Source organism: Salmo salar, chromosome 29, assembly GCF_965601325.2.
Source record: "Salmo salar chromosome 29, fSalSal1, whole genome shotgun sequence".
NCBI classification, from domain to species: Eukaryota; Metazoa; Chordata; class Actinopteri; order Salmoniformes; family Salmonidae; genus Salmo; species Salmo salar.
In genome coordinates this window covers 12292828-12312420 of record NC_138319.1, presented here as the reverse complement: position 1 = coordinate 12312420, position 19593 = coordinate 12292828, and the positions used below count along the sequence as shown (strand labels likewise).

General features: G+C 42.6%; 1 protein-coding gene across 1 annotated transcript; it reads left to right on the top strand.

Annotated features, from left to right (window-relative positions):
* The first annotated feature begins 79 nt into the window (after positions 1-79).
* zfand1 (zinc finger, AN1-type domain 1) lies at positions 80-11212 on the top strand. The gene is made up of 8 exons (XM_014180730.3): positions 80-190; positions 834-876; positions 1080-1119; positions 1285-1412; positions 7007-7098; positions 7381-7502; positions 10347-10502; positions 10949-11212. The coding sequence occupies exons 1-8, from the start codon at positions 136-138 to the stop codon at positions 11123-11125; spliced, it is 813 nt and encodes a 270-aa protein (XP_014036205.1). The 5' UTR covers positions 80-135; the 3' UTR covers positions 11126-11212.
* The last annotated feature ends 8381 nt before the right edge of the window (positions 11213-19593 follow it).

Sequence of the window (19593 nt, the reverse complement as noted above, 5' to 3'; positions counted from 1 at the left end):
CTCGCGCTGCCGGCCACCACCATATTTGGTAGTGAGTGGTATTAATGCTTCACATTTATACATCCGGTGAAATATCTGTCTCATTGTTACGTCTGTGGTCAAAGTTGAAAAGTTGACTTTAACGCAAGAAGGATCATGGCTGAGCTAGACATTGGGAAACATTGTAACATAAAGTCCTGCCATCAGACAGGTTTTCATAAAAAACATTTTTTACTAGAAATATGTGATCGAAAGAATGAACTATGTTGCTTAACGTTAAATGTTGTGTTTTTGTATTTGTAGCTACCGTTTGTTTTGCCAACTTGCTAACTGGTTAGCTAGCTACATGGCTATGCTAATCACTGCAAGGCTGGCTAACTTGCAAGCTGTTGACAACCTTTAGCTGCTAGCTAGCTAGTTAATAATACTTAGTCAATTTGTAAGTGAAGCCAATTTAATTGAGCTCTTATTTCTCTCTAGAAGTAGCTAGAAACACAAAAGCTTTGTTAGCCAGTAGTCTCTTTGGAATCCTTAACGAGTAAGCATGGGCAGCTAGAACTAGCAGTGGCTAGCTAGGCAGTTAGCAGTAGCTATCACCAGAGAAGGAAGAGGAGACTTCCCATTCCCTATTTTTTTTCTGGTTCTTATAACTTTACAGCGAAATAAGCAGACCAGACCCAGCTGCTAATGCATTGTTGCATACTAAAAACATTTTTTTTGTATTAAACTGTCTGGGTGGGACATCTTCATTTATCCACCATCTTTTTGCTATCACTGCTGCGAGCCTTTGATTTTGGCATTATGTTGAAGTTGTCAATGCATTTTACTACTGTCTATCCCAATTTCTCCTCCAGATTTTCTGCCATTCATTTGTGATGCCTGCAGGGGCGTTTTCTGGTAAGATCAGATGTTTGCTGTTGTTTAACCTTTTATTTATCCAGGTGATAAATATGATGGCCTGACTTGTGTATATGCGTTTAACTAAATTCAGTCACTATGGCTCTTGGGTTTGAATGTGATATGATGTGATTGACTACTAGACAAGTCTGATGTGAATGTGATGTGATTGACTACTAGACGAGTCTTTACTTTCCTTCCAGCCTTGAACACAGAAGTCGAGATTTGCACGCTTGTCCTGTGGTAAGAAACTCTGTCTGCATCCTAATTCCTACTTTTGACCCAGAGCCCACTATTTTGACCCAAAAGTAATGCCCTATATAGGGAATAGGGTGCCAAATGGGACGCATCTTCAACTAGTTTTCTCATGATTTTGAATTCAGCCGTGATTGAAAATGTTTTTCTCAGGTGGACGTTAAAAAAGAAGTCCAGATATCTGGTGGCTGTACAAGATACCCATGCACATTTGAAGACTGCAAAGGGAAGGAACTGTTGCCAGTCATTTGTCCACACTGTCAGAAACATTTCTGTTTGGTGTAAGTGTCATGTTTTTTTCTCTTCGTCTGCCCTGGTCTCTCCAACAAGAACAGGGACCATATTAAAAAAGTCCTTCTCAGAAGGAGTGCTGATCTACGATCAGCTTTGCCTTTTACTTCACAATGGATGGACAGGGGTGATCCTAAATCAGCACTCCTGTTCTGAGACACTTTGTGAATACAGGTCCAGATCTACTGAAACTAGTGTTAGGTGATGTGTTGGTTGAGGAGTAGAGCATGGGTTCTCAAACTTTTTGGGTCCGGGACCTCTTTTGTGACAGCAAATTTATCAGGGACCACCTCGAGTGAGATAGTACAACTCTTCGTATGTTATTTCTATGACTTTGCCAGTGCATTGCTGGACAAACTGTGTCTCAGGCCCTGGGAAAGACAATTTTAAAGGCACACCTCTTGGCATTGGAGTGAAAATGTTGCAGTTTTCACGCAAATTTCCTGCAATTGGTAAAAACCTGAGGGGTGGGCCTGGAGAAATGTAACCACTCTCAAATTCATAGAACTAGATATAGATACAAGTACTAACCGCCCATAATATCTAAATTATAGTTTTAACAATGTTTTGAGGCTATACAGTGTTCTTTTCAAAATATTTAGTGGAACAGGCTTATATTTTGGGTTCTGATGCGGTACAACAGTTGAACTAAGCTCATGGGGCATATATAAGCTATATTCTTTACAAATCAATGGGTATATCATGATATTCCATACAAGAAAATGGATGTAGCTATACTAAAGGTGTCTGCATGCTTCCCATTTATTATTTTTTTATTTAACCTTTATTTAACTAGGCAAGTCAGTTAAGAACAAATTCTTATTTACAATGACGGCCTACCAAAAGGAAAAAGGCCTCTGGGGACACGGGGGCTGGGATTACATTTTTTTAAATTATAAATATAGGACAAAACACACATCACGACACTACATAAAGAGAGACCTAAGACAACATGGTAGCAGCACAAAACATGGCACAAACGGCAAGAAGGTAGAGACAGCAATACATCCCATCCAAAACAGTTCGGAACAGTTTGTGCACACGCTACATTATCAAAGTATGTGGACACCTGCTTGTAGAACATCTCATTCCAAAATCATGCGCATTAATATGGAGTTGGTCCCCCTTTGATGCTATAACAGCCTCCACTCTTCTGGGAAGGCTTTCCACTAGATGTTGTAACATTGGTGTGAGGACTTGCTTCCATTCAGCCGCAAGGGCATTAGTGAGGTCAGGCACTGATGTTGGGTGATTAGGCCTGGCTCGCAGTTCCCGTTCCAATTCATCCCAAAGGTGTTCGATGGGGTTGAGGTCAGGACTCTGTGCAGGCCAGTCATGTTCTTCCACACCGATCTTGACAAACCATTTCTGTATGGACCTCGCTTTGTGCACAGGGGCATTGTCATGCTGAAACAGGAAAGGACCTTCCCCAAATTGTTGCCATGAAGTTGGATGCACAGAATCATCTAAACTCGGCAAAAAAAGAAAAGTCTCTTTCAGGACCCTGTCTTTCAAAGATAATTCGTAAAAATCCAAATGACTTCAAAGATCTTCACTGTTTCCCATGCTTGTTTAATGAACCATAAACAATGAATGAACATGCACCTGTGGAACGGTCGTTAAGACACTAACAGCTTACAGATGGTAGGCAATTAAGGTCACAGTTATGAAAACTTAGGACACAAGAGGCCTTTCTACTGACTGAAAAACACCAAAAGAAAGATGCCCAGGGTCCCTGCTCATCTGCATGCCTTAGGCATGTTGCAAGGAGGCATGAGGACTGCAGATGTGGCCAGGGCAATAAATTGCAATGTCCGTACTGTGAGACGCCTAGGACAGCGCTACAGGGAGACAGGACGGACAGCTGATTGTCCTCGCGGTGGCAGACCACATGTAACAACACCTACACAGGATGGCAGCAACAACTGCCCAAGTTACACCAGGAACGGACAATCCCTCCATCAGTGCTCAGACTGTCCACAATAGGCTGAGAGAGGCTGGACTGTAGGCCTGTTGTAAGGCAGGTAGTCACCAGACCTCACCGGCAACAACGTCGCCTATGGGCACAAACCCACCGTCGCTGGACCAGACAGGACTGGCAAAAAGTGCTCTTCACTGACGAGCCGCGGTTTTGTCTCACCAGGGGTGATGGTCGGATTTGCATTTATCGTCGAAGGAATGAGCATTACACAGAGGCCTGTACTCTGGAGCGGAATCGATTTGGAGGTGCAGGGTCCGTCATGGTCTGGGGCGGTGTGTCACAGCATCATCGGACTGAGCTTGTTGTCATTGCAGGCAATCTCACCGCTGTGTGTTACAGGGAAGACGACCTCCTCCCTCATGTGGTACCCTTCCTGCAGGCTCATCCTGACATAACCCTCCAGCATGACAATGCCACCAGCCATACTGCTCGTTCTGTGCATGATTTCCTGCAAGACAGGAATGTCAGTGTTCTGCCGTGGCCAGTGAAGAGCCCGGATCTCAATCCCATTGAGCACGTCTGGGACCTGTTGGATCGGGCCACCCCCCCCCCCCCCCTAGAAATGTCCGGGAACGGTGGAAGAGTGGGGTAAACCTCTCACAGCAAGAACTGGCAAATCTGGTGCAGTCCGTGAGGAGGAGATGCACTGCAGTACTTAATGCAGCTGGTGGCCACACCAGACACTGACTTACTTTTGACCCCCCCCCCTTTGTTCAGGGACACATTATTCCATTTCTGTTAGTCACATGTCAGTTGTTGAATCTTGTTATGTTCATTCAAATATTTACTCATGTTAAGTTTGCTGAAAATAAACGCAGTTGACAGTGAGAGGACGTTTCTTTTTTTTGCTGAGCTTAGAATGTCATTGTATTCTGTAGTTAAGATTTCCCTTCACTGGAACTCAGAGGCCTAGCCCGAACCATGAAAAACAGCCCCAGACCATTATTCCTCCTCCACCAAACATTACAGTTGGCAATATGCATTGGGGCAGGTAGCGTTTTCCTGGCATCCGCCAAACCCAGATTTGTCTGTCGGACTGCCAGATGGTGAAGCATGATTCATTACTCCAGAGAACGCGTTTCCACTGCTCCAGTGTCCAATGGTGGCAAACTTTACACCTCCAGCCGACGCGTGGCGTTGCGCATGGTGATCTTAGGGTTGTGTGCGCGGCTGCTCGGCCAATGAAACCCATTCCATGAAACTCCCGACTAACGGTTCTTGTGCTGACGTTGCTTCCAGAGGCAGTTTGAAACTCTGTAGTGAGTGTTGCAACCGAGAACAGACATTTATTTGCACTTCAGCACTCGGTTGTCCTGTTCTGTGAGCTTGTGTGGCCTACCACATCGCGGCTGAGCCGTTGTTGCTCCTAGAATTTTCCACTTCACAATAACAGCACTTTCAGGTGACCAAGGCAGCTCTAGTAGGGCAGAAATTTGACACACTGACTTGTTAGAAAGGTGGCATCCTATGATGGTGCCGCTTTGAAAGTCACTGAGCTCTTCAGTTAGGCCATCCTGCTGCCAATGTTTGTCTATAGAGATTGCATGGCTGTGTGCTCGATTTTATACACCTGTCAGCAACAGGTGGGGCGGTAGCCTAGTAGTTAGAGCGTTGGGCCAGTAACCAAAAGGTTGCTAGATCGAGCTGACAAGGTCAAAATCTGTCGTTCTGCCCCTGAACAAGGCAGTTAACCCACTGTTCCTAGGCCTTCATTGTAAATAAGAATTTGTTCTTAACTGACTTGCCTAGTTAAATAAAGATTAAATAAAAAATAGCCAAATCCACTCATTTGATGGGGTGTCCACATACTTTTGTATATACAATGTATATTATGATGATATTTTGTGACCTTCGCCTGTTCCTGCGCACAACATGTTTTATTGAGGCAAGCTGAAGTCTACGATCCTTTGTAGGTGATTGGTCAACAATAGGGATTCTTCAATGAAGTGTTGTCATTCAACGAGACATGCACATTTTTCACTTGAGAAATACTGCACCAAACATTTGAGGTAGATGTAAAATTACACGACTAAAATCTCCTTGGCACAAATGTCTGTTAAAGACAGATTTCTTGAGTGATCATACAGTGCGTTTAGAAAGTATTCATGCCCCTTGACTTATTCCACATTTTATTGTTACAGCCTGAATTCAAAATTGATTAAATTGCTTTTTTTTTCTCACCCATCTACACACAATACCCCATAATGACAATGTGAAAACATGTTTTTAGACATTTTTGTAAATGTATTGAATATGAAATATAGAAATATTTATATACATAAGTATTCACACCCCTGAGTCAATACATAGAATCCTCTTTCGCAGTGATTACAGCTGATAGTCTTTCTGGTAAGTCTTTAAGAGCTTTACACACCTGGATTTTACAAAATTGCTCATTATTCTTAAAAAAATTCTTCAAGTTCTGTGAAGTTGGTTGTTGATCATGTCTCGATTGCCATTTTCAAGCCTTACCATAGATTTTCATGCTGATTTAAGTCAAACCTGTAACTAGGCCAGTCGGGAACATTCAATGTCATCTTGATAAGTAACTCCATTGTATATTTGGCCTTGTGTTTTAGGTTATTGTCCTGCTGAAAGATGAATTTCTTCTCCCAATGTCTGTTGGAAAGCAGACTGAACCAGGTTTTCCTCTAGGATTTTGCCAGTGCTTAGCTCTATTCAGTTTGTTTTTATCCTTAAAAAACTTCCTAGTCCTTGACGATGACAAGCATACCCATAACATGATGCAGCCACCGCCATGCTTAGAAATATGAAGAGTGGTACTCAGTGATGTGTTAGGACATAAAGTTAATTTCTTTGCCACATTTTTTACAGTTTTACTTTAGTTTTACTTTATTGCAAACAGGATGCATGTTTTGGAATATTTTTATTCTGTACAGCTGTCCCTTTTTTCACTGTCATTTAGGTTAGTATTGTGGAGTGAAAACTGAGGATGGATCCACAACCTTGTATTCTCCCATCGCAGCCATTAAACTCTAACTGTTTTCGGCATCATGGTGAAATCCCTGAGCGGTTTCCTTCCTCTCCGGAAACAGTTCTTTGTAGTGACTGGGTGTATTGTAACACAACAAAAATGTGGAAAAAGTCAATGGGTGAATACTTTCTGAAGGCACTGCATATTCATTCTATTTTGAGGAAGTGTATACTGGCTACAGGGTCTCAAGATGGACTTACCCGAACGGAAGCGTGCTGACGCACATTTTAAATTACAGTGCATTTATGTATTCGATTTTTTTTACATTTTCTGGGAATACAAGAAGTATTAATTTGACAAATGGATAATTGGTGGAGCACTGTGGATACCAATATCCCTGTGAGCCTCCCAGGCCTATGTTTCCCAGGGTTAATAACATACATTTTATATGAGTAATATTACATTGTATTATATTACACCCTCTAAACTTATTCCACGGATCCCTTGGCCAAAATTAGGTTAATATGTTGTTCGAAATATTCCTTAAAAAAATGTAATGTAAGAAAATATATTTCTTTGCGATCTAGCCGTGGACCGCCTGCAGTGGAAAGACAGATGATGGGTGTGTTAAAAGCTCCTCTCATACCCCCATTTTCTTTATTCTCCAGCCACCGTCACCAAGATGACCACAAGTGTGATAAACTGGAAACGCCCAAGCCTCGCATGGCTGCCACGCAAGCGCTCGTGCAGAAGATTGTAGGTTAGTCACAGTCGCAACTTTTCATCACAAACCAAAAAAAATACTTTTACTGGGTCCATTGGAGCTATATCCCAAATGGTACCCTATTTCCTATTTCCACAGGGCTGTGGTCAAAAGTAGTGAACTATATAGGGAATAGGGTGCCATTTCAGAGTCTTATTCAAAATAAATTGTATGACATCCATGGCCATACAGGATATGCTTATCCCTGCTATTCTTTAGCCTGTCCACACGAGGCCAGTGTTCACCAAAATGTTGGGTTCTACCCTCTTGACTGAACAGAGTCCAAGAAGGCTTTGCCTCCGAGGAAAGGTCGCAAGGGAGTAAAGAACGCTGCAACAGCAGCCAAGGTGGCTTTGATGAAACTAAAGCTTGATGCTGCAGGAGACAAGGGACTGCCACAGGTACTACCAGTCTGGAATTAAGAGTGATGGAAAGCGAGATGCAGAGTGATTGCGTCCAACTTATTCCCTAGTGGGCTACTTTCAACCAGGGCCCACAGGGCTCTGTTCAAAAGTAGTGCACTATTTAGGGAATAGGGTGTAATTTGAGATTCAACCACTGAGAGAGTGTGTCTGGCGCATATACTTGAACTGTGATGGCGTTATTAAAGTGGGGCTGTGAGATATATATATATATATAATGCCACATACTATATTGGGTCAAGAAATAATAACCTAATTTATGCTGCATTGATTTGCAGGGTGGAATATATACTACCGGTCAAAAGTTTTATAACACCTACTCATTCAAGGGTTTTTCTTTATTTTGACTGTTTTCTACATTGTAGAATAATAGTGAAGACATCAAGAATTAAATTACACTTATGGAGTCATGTAGTAGCCAAAAAAGTGTTAAACAAATCAAAATGTATTTTATACTTGAGTTTCTTCAAATAGCCACCCTTTGCCTTGATGACAGCTTTGCACACTCTTGGCATTCTCAACCAGCTTCATGAGGTAGTCACCTGGAATGCATTTCAATTAACAGGTGTGCCTTAAGTAAATTTGTGGAATTTCTTTCCTTAATGCGTTTGAGCCAATCAGTTGTGTTGTGACAAGGTGGGGGGGTATACAGAAGATAGCCCTATTTGGTAAAATACCAAGTCCATATTACTGCAAGAACAGCTCAAATAAGCAAAGAGAAACGATAATCCATTACTTTAAGACATTAAGGTCAGTCAATATGGAAAATTTCAAGAACCTTGAAAGTTTCTTCAAGTGCAGTCGCAAAAACCATCAAGCGCTATGATGAAACAGGCTCTCGTGAGGACCGCCACAGGAATAGCAGACCCAGAGTTACCTCTGCTGCAGAGGATAAGTTCATTAGTTGCGCTGCATTTTCTGAGGCTGGTAAGTAAATGCTTCAGAGTTCAAGTAACAGACACATTTCAACATCAACTGTTCAAGGAGACTGTGTGAATCAGGCCTTCATGGTCGATTGCTGCAAAGAAACACCTACTAAAGGACACCAATAAGAAAGAAGAAGAGACTTGCTTGGGCCAAGAAACACGAGCAATGGACATTAGACCGGTGGAAATTTGTCCTTTGGTCTGGAGTCCAAATTTGAGGTTTTTGGTTCCAGCCGCCGTGTCTTTGTGAGATGCGGTGTGGGTGAATGGATGATCTCCGCATGTGTATCTCCCACCATAGAGCATGGAGGAGGAGGTGTTGGTGTGGGGGGTGCTTTGCTGGTGACGCTGTCTGTGATTTATTTAGGATTCGAGGCACTCTTAACCAGCATGGCTACCACAGCATTCTGCAGCGATATGCCACTCCATCTGGTTTGGGCTTAGTGGGACTTTCATTTGTTTTTCAACAGGACAATGACCCAACACACCTCCAGGCTGTGTAAGGGCTATTTTACCAAGAAAGAGTGCTGCATCAGATCACCTGGCCTCCACAATACTCCGACCTCAACCAAATTGTGATGGTTTGGGATGAGTCGGACCGTTGAGTGACGTAAAAGCAGTCAACAAGTGCTCAGCATATGTGGGAACTCCTTAAAGATTGTTGGAAAAGCATTCCAGGTGAAGCTGGTTTGGAGAATGCCAAGAGAATGCAAAGCTGTCATCAAGGCAAAGGGTGGCTATTTGAAGAATTTCATATAAAACACTTTTTTGGTTACTGCATAATTCCATATGTTATTTCATAGTTTTGATGTCTTTACTATTATTCTACAATGTAGAAAATAGTAAAAAGAAAAACCCTTGAATGAGTAGGTCTTCTAGAACTTTTGACCGGTAGTGTATATACTGTATATTTGTTTGCAATTGTTTATACCAATCTAAAACGATGCATAAGTCTCTGCGATGCTTTAGGCTAGACACAAGCGATAAAATGCCAGATGAAGAGTTATCTCTGATGGGAATATCTTTGGTTTGTCTCTATGATATTCAGAAGCTGAGTTACGGCCTTCTAAAGTTGAGGAGTCAAAGAAATTACACCCTCTAATTTCTTTGACTCCTCAACTTTCAAAGGTCGTACCTCTGCTGAATATCATAGAGACAAACCAAAGATATTCCCAGCAGTCGACTCTTCCTCTGACATTTTATCGCTTGTATCTAGCCTAAAGCATGGCAGATTTATGCATAGTTTTTTTAAACAATTGCATATAATAAATAAACAAATATTCCCTCCTCAAGTCAAGGAAGGTTTCCACCCATGGAAGAGTCACCTCTGATGGGAATATCTTTGGTTTGTCTCTGATATTCAGAAGCTGAGCTATGACCTTTTTAAAGTTGAGGAGTGAAAGGAACTTGCTTGGAAGTAATCTTATACAATGTGACTCTGTTGCTATCAATTGATCTATTCACTTTCTGTAAAAGAGAAATATATATATATGTATAATTAAATTGAAAATATTGGCCTATAAAACATTTGGTAGCGGGGAAATCGGGTTTAGAATGCATTTTCCTTATCTATTATTATTATTATTATTATTATTATTATTAAATAGCCTATCCAAAAGATGCCATGAGTCTTGTTAAACTATGTGGAATTGAGGGAAATGGGCTTCAAAACATTTTCTTAGGGCCCTCATTAAACATTCAAGCTGGTTTAATATAGGCTATGTCTATAAACAATAAAAAGGCAGTGATACTAAAAATGGGGGACATGGTGAAAAGGTTGGGAACCCTGCTGTAAACAGCATCTACTTGTCATCATTCTATAAAGAATCAGTGTCTTTTTTTGTGCTTTTGCATTTGATTCGATATACAAGTCTACATCTCTGACTTTGCTTTCCAGACAGAGAGGACCTATTTCAATGTCTTCCTTCCCAAAGAGGGCAAAGACTCCAGCCTGCCTATGTTTTTCTGTTCCAAGTGGAGTGTGGGGAAAGTAGTGGACTACGCTGCCTCGCTGGCCAGCCTCAAGAACGACAACAACATACTAACGGCTAAGGTAACAGAAAACGGCCTCGAGCAGCAGGTTCCAATCAACCTATTGTACCGCTATCATCAAACAAATTTTAGAAACCTCTCTTTTTGAAACATCTTAGAACAATGTATTAACAGAAAGGTAACCGGAAACTATCACGAGCTGTCTCCAAGCAGAAAAACCTATTCTACCATTGTCATTATACAAATATTTGAGACGAAACATACCAACACGAACATCGGCGGTGCGCAATGGCTATCCATCCTATCGCCACTGACCACAGAACATCGGCCACCATTTTCTGTTTGTTTCCACTTTATTCTACATGTTGAATCGACACCATTTGTTGACACCCAGCAGGTGATCTACTGCGCATGGCAAACTTTCCTGTTGGTCTGTCTTGTCTCTAAGATACCTCTTACTACAAAACGACTTTTTCCTCCCCCTGTGGCGTTGTTGTTGACGTGTAGAAGCTGCGGCTGTGCCACCCCCAGACGGGCGAAGCCCTCAAGATGGACGACACCCTTCTCTCCATGCTGGCTCACCCAGACTCGCCCCTCTACAACGGGGGCAACGTGATCCTTGAGTACCTGGACAACGACTACTCAGGCCTGGAGGACACCTCTGCCTACATCCCACAGACCTGACTCGCACACGACACTGATGGTCTAAATCATTTTGAGTCGTTGGAATACGACTCAAAATTTATGATATTAAAGTTATGATTTACAGCAGTTTGACATGTGCTTCATTTGCTTAGAAAATACAGTGTACGAATGTGTATTTTGGGAAGTACAGGGGCGGTAGTGTAGTCATGATCTGGAAAAGGGCTTCCAATGTCAGTTCTCTAGTACCTATGTGTTAGTAAACATTTCCCTTATTATTGTGATCCTCTGGGCCACTTAGGCAATTTGGAATTCACTATTGACTAATGAAAGCTAGCCACATGCATTTAAATTGGTGTGAGCAAGTAATGTTACGGCAAGGATGGGGATAGTGATCTGTGCAATTATAAATTGGGAGCTGGAACCAAAGTACTCAACAGTAATTTGCCACTGATTAATGGTATACTCATTGAAAAACAAGCAGATTCTAATCAACCCAGGTGGGACTTGAACCCACAATCCCCAGGCTGATTGATGCCTTTTCCACTGGGCCACTGATGTAAAGGTGAGAAAAATTGATTTGGTCAGAAAGTGTTGTTTTTATAGGCGAGATAAACTCCCTGCTACTCTGTTCTCAGCCTCAGCCAAGTGGAACATCGATGCCACAGCCACAGGAACCTTCTCTACCTGTTCAAACTGATGTCATTTCCAACATTATTTTCATCATTCAAATAAGAAAATTACACTACCCAAGGTTATTCATGGTAAATGCTGCAAATATTGGATCAATCGGAAATTACCTTTAAATGTCCACCGCGCTTTTAAGCGGATCTACCGGTGATCGGATTGAATCCCGGCCTTAGCAGCATGACTTTCAAGCAAGTAGCAGTTTCTTATGCTTTCAATCCCATCAGACCATATACTGATAGTGTTTCCATACCTTTTAATATCCTGTTAAATCTGATACACCAGCACCCCCACGAAACAAACACCATCAGTTAGCAGCAAATGATTGGTCATTGGAACTAGCTGCAGGAAAGCTGCCATTCTAGACTGGGGAAACCAGAGAAGATCAATGGTGGACCTCTGCCCACTCTTTGTGTAGGCCACGATTTATGGTCAGTCTCAATAACAAAAACACCATGGCATAAACGGAAATGATTTAGACCTTGAGTCTTAGTCCAGTCAACACTTAATCATCCTGCAAGCAAGGTTTCCTCAGTCAACTAAGAAATTCCTATAGTGAAGGGTGTCCATATTAAGACAGCCTGCCTAACACCGTAATAGTGAAATTCAACAACAGCAGAAAGTAATTCAACACCAGTAGAAAGCAGATTTCTCTGTATGTGAGCAGAACATACTACTGTCTTATAGTCAATGTATGATCTATCATGAAATAATTATAAATGCTGTAATTACAACCAAAAAACGCTGCCATTTTAGCTGATTTCTTGTAATCACATTCCTGATGTGCATATGTGAGGACTTGTCCTAGTCCAAAGATCAATACAATCTATTCCTTAGATGATTTCTTGGAGTGGACGTTCTGATCAGGGATCTCGAAAATGACAATCTGAGTGTTATCCTGGATTTGTATCTCTCTCTTCTTTCTCACCACACATACAGAAATGTAAATGGAGGGAGCCAATAGTATGTTCATGGTCATTTCAGTTGAGATGACACTGCTGGGCAAAGAGTCTCAGAATGTGTCCCAAATGGCACCCTATTCCCTGTAAAGTGCACTACTTTTGACCAGAGCCCTATAAACGGAATAGGGTGCCATTTGGAGTGTACCTTAGATTTTACACAGTGTTTTTTCGCTACCCTTCCACAGCTGTAGCCTCTCCTATAGTGTTGTCAGACACACAGCATGAGTTAATGAGACTGCTATGTGACATTCTGACTTAATTAATATGCAATGAGTGTGTGGTAAGACTCGTTGAGGCAGGATTTGGAGGATTTCACCAAACGTTGAGAGAGGCCTATGACGTCTTTAGCCCAGAGTGGGAGAGAAAGGCAGTAGTGTTAGATTATCAGGGATCAACCTGAAGATCCGTCTAAGCTCATGTTTCTCATGCTAAGCACACACATTTTAAGGGTCACAACATACTGTATATCCTCCACACTCAACTGGCGGACCGGATCCGGACCCAGAACGGGGTCAATACGGAACGCAGGTCCCCCCCCCAAACAAACTTTTACACAGTCGGGTTTTGACCCCTGGTATCAAATAAACAAACATAAGACATGGAAGGATGCATAGAATTGAAGGAAATTAGCTATAAATTAAAAAAAAAAAAAATCTCTGTCCGATGCATAATATGTAGATTTGCTGCAACATTTTCTCTCCGCCAGCAAGTGGGGTGTGAACAGTTTGGGGTCTCATGGGTTGCGAGGTGGGGGTTTGTTACTGCGCCGATAAATTACATTATCCACCCGGAAAAGTTGTGTGACCTGACATCTCAAATAGTACTTGCGTACCCCTGCTGTATATTTACGGGGCGCAGCATGTGTTATCATAGTATGTGCATATGTTCTTTGAGCAATTTGTGTGCTCGATATTTGTCGATGTAAAGGGGTAGTCTGCTGCTCCTTGGTTCAAACATAATAGATAAGTCCTATTTTATTAGTAAAATGATGGCCTCATATTTTGGGAGCAAAGAAATCTGAATAATTTACAGCAGCTCAATACAGTTTAAAACGGTATGGTGAGAATGTACTGGACACACCTCAAATACATTTTGCCCAGAAGCTTGAATATTGGGAAAAAATCTGATAGGGGTTGAGCATCTGGTGGAAGCGTCTCATATTTGTTCTGTTGAAAATGAGAGCTCCTCGCCATAAATCAATAATATGCAATATGCATCTTCAAGCATTAAGCCTCAATTTGGTCTCTGGCGTCAAATCCGAGTCATGATTATACATCCTCGGGCAGTAATTTAGTCATTAGCACAGCCATCCTCTCTTGTTGGGTGAACTCTTACTTACATCATGGCATCTGATCCTCTTCAACAGGGCAATAATGGCTGTCCTAATCTATGGAGGAGAACCAAACTGCTTCCCCCAAGTGTACCGTGCCTCACCCATACTAAACAGGCCAATGACGTACTACAATATCCACCAAGAGTTATGAATAATGCCACTCTCTCAATTGTGTGCTTATGAATTGTGACAGTTTTCTTGACCGTTTTTTTGTTTAGCAGATTTGTTTCTTACAATCTGCACCAATAATATTTGATTAAGGGGTGCCAGGAGTGTCTTCTTTTACACCGAACAAAAATAGAAATGCAACATGCAACAATTTCAAAGATTTTACTGAGTTACAGTTCCTATAAGGAAAATCAGTCAATTTAAATCAATTCATTAGGCCCTAATCTATGGATTTCACAGGACTGGGAATACAGATATGCATCTGTTGGTCACAGATACCTTAAAAAAAAGGTAGAGGCGTGGATCAGAAAACCAGTCAGTATCTGGTGTGACCGCCATTTGCCTCATGCAGCATGACACATCACCTTCGCATTAATAGGACACATCTCCTTTAGCCCCCGAGTGGCACAGCGGTGGCACAGAGCTCTAAGGCACTGCATCTTAGTGCTAGAGGCGTCACTACAGACCCTGGTTCGGTCCCGGGCTGTATCACAACCGGCCGTGATCGGGAGTCCCATAGGGCGGCGCACAATTGGCCCAGCATTTTCCAGTCTAGAGGAGGGTTTGGCCGGGGTATGCCGTCATTGTATATAAGAATTTGTTCATAACTGACTTGCCTAGTTAAATAAAGGTTAAATAAAATAATATTTTTTTTATAAAGTTGATCAGGCTGTTTATTGTAGCCTGTGGAATGTTGTCCCACTCCTCTTCAATGGCTGTGCGAAGTTGCTGGATATTGTCAGGAACTGGAACGTGCTGTCGTACACATCGATCCAGAGCATCCTAAACTTGCTCAATGGGTGATAAGTCTGGTGAGCACGCAGGCCATAGTAGAATTGGGACATTTTCACCTTCCAGGAATTGTGTACAGATCCTTGTGACATGGGGACGTGCATTATCATGCTGAAACATGAGGTGGTGGCGGCGGATGAATGTCACAACAAGGGGCCTCAGGATCTCGTCACGGTATCGCTGTGCATTCAAATTGCCATCGATAAAATGCAATTGTGTTTATTGTCCTTAGCTTATGTCTGCCCATACCATAACCCCACCTCCATCATGGGGCTCTCTGTTCACAATGTTGACATCAGCAAACCGCTCATCCACACAACACCATACACGACATCTGCCATCCAACCGGTACAGTTGAACCCGGGATTCATCCATGAAGAGCACACTTCTCCAGCGTTCCGGTGGCCATCGAAGGCCCACTGAATTCGGATACGACGCTGAACTGCAGTCAGGTCAAGACCCTGGTGAGGACGACGAGCACACAGATGAGCTTCCCTGAGACGGTTTCTGACAGTTTGTGCAGAAATTCTTCGGTTGTGCAAACCCACAGTTTCTTCAGGGTGTCTGGTCTCAGACGATCCCGCAGGTGAAGAAGCCAGATGTGGAGGTCCTGGGCTAACGTAGTTACACGTGGTCTGCGGTTGTGAATGCCGGTTGAACAAATTGCAAAATTCTCAAAAACGAGGTTGGAGGCGGCTTATGGTAAACAAATTAACATTAAATTATATGGCAACAGCTCTGGTGGACATTCCTGCAGTCAGCATGCCAATTGCACCAATTGCACATTTTAGAGTGGCCTTTTATTGTCCCCAGCACAAGATGCACCTGTATAATGATCATGCTGTTTAATCAGCTTCTTGATATGCCACACCTGTCAGGTGAATGGATTATCTTGACATAGAAGAAATGCTAACTAATAGGGATGTAAACAAATTTATGCACAACATTTGAGAGAAATGAGCTTTTTTTGTAAACATGGGACCAACACTTTACATGTTGCGTTTATATATATATTTTTTATGTAGATACAGTACCAGTCAAAAGTTTGGACACACCTACTAATTCAAGGGTTTTTCTTTATTTGTACTATTTTCTACATTGTAGAATAATAGTGAAGACATCAAAACTATGAAATAACACATATGGAATCATGTAGTAACCAAAAAGGTGTTAAACAAATCAAAATATATTTTATATTTGAGATTCTTCAAAGTAGCCACCCTTTGCCTTGATGACAGCTTTGCACACTCTTGACATTCCATCAACCAGCTTCATGAGGTAGTCACCTGGAATGCATTTTAATTAACAGGTGTGTTAAAAGTTGTTAAAAGTTAGTTTGTGGAATTTCTTTCCTTCTTAATGCGTTTGAGACAATTAGTTGTGTTGTGACAAGGTGAGGGTGGTATACAGAAGATATCCGTATTTGGTAAAAGACCAAGTCCATATTATGGCAAGAATGGCTCAAATAAGCAAAGAGAAACGACAGTCCATCATTACTTTAAGACATGAATGTCAGTCAAAATGGAAAATATCAAGAACTTTGAAAGTTTCTTCAAGTGTAGTCACAAAAACCATCAACAACGATGAAACTGGCTCTCATGAGGACCGCCACAGGAAAGGAAGACCCCGAGGTACCTCTGCGGCAGAGGATAAGTTCATTATATACTGCTCAAAAAAATAAAGGGAACACTTAAACAACACATCCTAGATCTGAATTAAACAAATAATCTTATTAAATACTTTTTTCTTTACATAGTTGAATGTGCTGACAACAAAATCACACAAAAATAATCAATGGAAATCCAATTTATCAACCCATCGAGGTCTGGATTTGGAGTCACACTCAAAATTAAAGTGGAAAACCACACTACAGGCTGATCCAACTTTGATGTAATGTCCTTAAAACAAGTCAAAATGAGGCTCAGTAGTGTGTGTGGCCTCCACGTGCCTGTATGACCTCCCTACAATGCCTGGGCATGCTCCTGATGAGGTGGCGGATGGTCTCCTGAGGGATCTCCTCCCAGACCTGGACTAAACCAACTCCTGCACAGTCTGTGGTGCAACGTGGCGTTGGTGGATGGAGCGAGACATGATGTCCCAGATGTGCTCAATTGGATTCAGGTCTGGGGAACGGGCAGGCCAGTTCTTAGCATCAATGCCTTCCTCTTGCAGGAACTGCTGACACACTCCAGCCACATGCGGTCTAGCATTGTCTTGCATTAGGAGGAACCCAGGGCCAACCGCACCAGCATATGGTCTCACAAGGGGTCTGAGGATCTCATCTCGGTACCTAATGGCAGTCAGGCTACCTCTGGCGAGCACATGGAGGGCTGTGCGGCCCCCCCAAAGAAATGCCACAACACACCATGACGGACCCACCGCCAAACCGGTCATGCTGGAGGATGTTGCAGGCAGCAGAACGTTCTCCACGGTGTCTCCAGACTCTGTCACGTCTGTCACGTGCTCAGTGTGAACCTGCTTTCATCTGTGAAGAGCACAGGGCGCCAGTGGCGAATTTACCAATCTTGGTGTTCTCTGGCAAATGTCAAACGTCCTGCACGGTGTTGGGCTATAAGCACAACCCCCACCTGTGGACATCGGGCCCTCATACCACCCTCATGGTGTCTGTTTCTGACCGTTTGAGCAGACACATGCACATTTGTGGCCTGCTGGAGGTCATTTTGCAGGGCTCTGGCAGTGCTTCTTCTGCTCCTCCTTGCACAAAGGCGGAGGTAGCGTTCCTGCTGCTGGGTTGTTGCCCTCCTACGGCCTCCTCCACGTCTCCTGATGTACTGGCCTGTCTCCTGGTAGCGCCTCCATGCTCTGGACACTATGCTGACAGACACAGTAAACCTTCTTGCCACAGCTCGCATTGATGTGCCATCCTGGATGAGCTGCACTACCTGAGCCACTTGTGTGGGTTGTAGACTCCGTCTCATGCTACCACTAGAGTGAAAGCACCGCCAGCATTCAAAAGTGACCAAAACATCAGCCAGGAAGCATAGGAACTCAGAAATGATCTGTGGTCCCCACCTGCAGAACCACTCCTTTATTGGGGGTGTCTTGCTAATTGCCTATAATTTCCACCTGTTGTCTATTCCATTTGCACAACAGCATGTGAAATTTATTGTCAATCAGTGTTGCTTCCTAAGTGGACAGTTTGATTTCACAGAAGTGTGATTGACTTGGAGTTACATTGTGTTGTTTAAGTGTTCCCTTTATTTTTTTGAGCAGTGTAGTTACTAGCCTCAGAAATCGGCAATTAACTACACCTCAGATTGCACCTCACAGAGTTCAAGTAACAGACACATCTCAACATCAATTGTTCAGAGGAGACTGCGTGAATCAGGCCTTCATGGTCGAATTGCTGCAAAGAAACCACTACTAAAGGACACCAATAAGAAGAATAGACTTGCTTGGGCCAAGAAACACGAGCAAAGGACATTAGACATCTGTCCTTTGGTCTGATGAGTCCAAATTTGAGGTTTTTGGTTGAAACCGCCTGTCTTTGTGAGACCCAGAGTAGAACGGATGATCTCCGTGTGTGGTTCCCACTGTGAAGCATGGAGGAGGAGGTGTAATGGTGCGGGGGTGCTTTGCTGGTGTCACTGTCTGTTATTATTTAAAGGCACACTTAACCGGCTACCACAACATTCGGCAGCAATACGCCATCCCATCTGGTTGCGCCTCGTTGGACTATCATTTGTTTTCAACAGGACAATGACCCCAAACACACCTCCAGACTGTGTAAGGGCTATTTGACCAAGAAGGAGAGTGATGGAGTGCTGCATTAGATGACCTGACCTCCACAATCACCCGACCTCAACCCATTTGAGATGGTTTGGGATGAGTTGGACTGCAGAATGAAGGAAAAGCAGCCAACAAATTCTCAGCATATGTGGGAACTCCTTCAAGACTGTTGAAAAAGCATTCCTCATGAAGCTGGTTGAGAGAATGCCAAGAGTGTGCAAAGCTGTCATCAAGGCAAAGGGTGCCTACTTTGAAGAATCTAAAATCTAAAATCTATTTTGAAGTGTTTAACTATTTTTTGGTAACTACATGATTCGATATGTGTTATTTCATAATTTTGATGTCTTCACTATTATTCTACAATGTAGAAAATAGTAAAAATAATGAAAAACCCTTGAATGAGTAGGTGTGTCCAATCTTTTGACTGGTATTGTATACTGTATATATCATCTGTATTTAGATATCCTCTCACTGGACCTAAACTCTTAGAAAAAAGGTTTCCAAAAGGGTTATTTGGCTGTCCCCATAGGAGAACCCTTTTTGGTTCCAGGTAGAACCCTTTTTTGTTCCAGATAGAACCCTTTTGGGTTCCATGTCAAACCATCTATGGAAAGGGTCCTACATGGAAGCCAAAAAGGGTTCTACCTGCAACCAAAAAGGGTTCTTCAAAGGGTTTTCCTATTGGGACAGCCAAAGAACAGTTTAAGTTTCTTGATAGCACTATATTTTTAGAAGAGTGTAGTCATGGGCCTCAGGCCAAAGCTGCTATCACCTTTTTGACATTTCAGTTTTACTCTGAATTTCTCCTCAACCGGACT

Excerpts from the sequence above, each read along its gene's own strand:
- zfand1 (XM_014180730.3), top strand. The coding sequence starts at position 136 with ATGGCTGAGCTAGACATTGGGAAACATTGTAACATAAAGTCCTGCCAT. Across the intron at positions 7,099-7,380 it reads GCTCGTGCAGAAGATTGTAG|AGTCCAAGAAGGCTTTGCCT; the intron begins GTTAGTCACAGT and ends TTGACTGAACAG. Across the intron at positions 10,503-10,948 it reads ACAACATACTAACGGCTAAG|AAGCTGCGGCTGTGCCACCC; the intron begins GTAACAGAAAAC and ends GTTGACGTGTAG.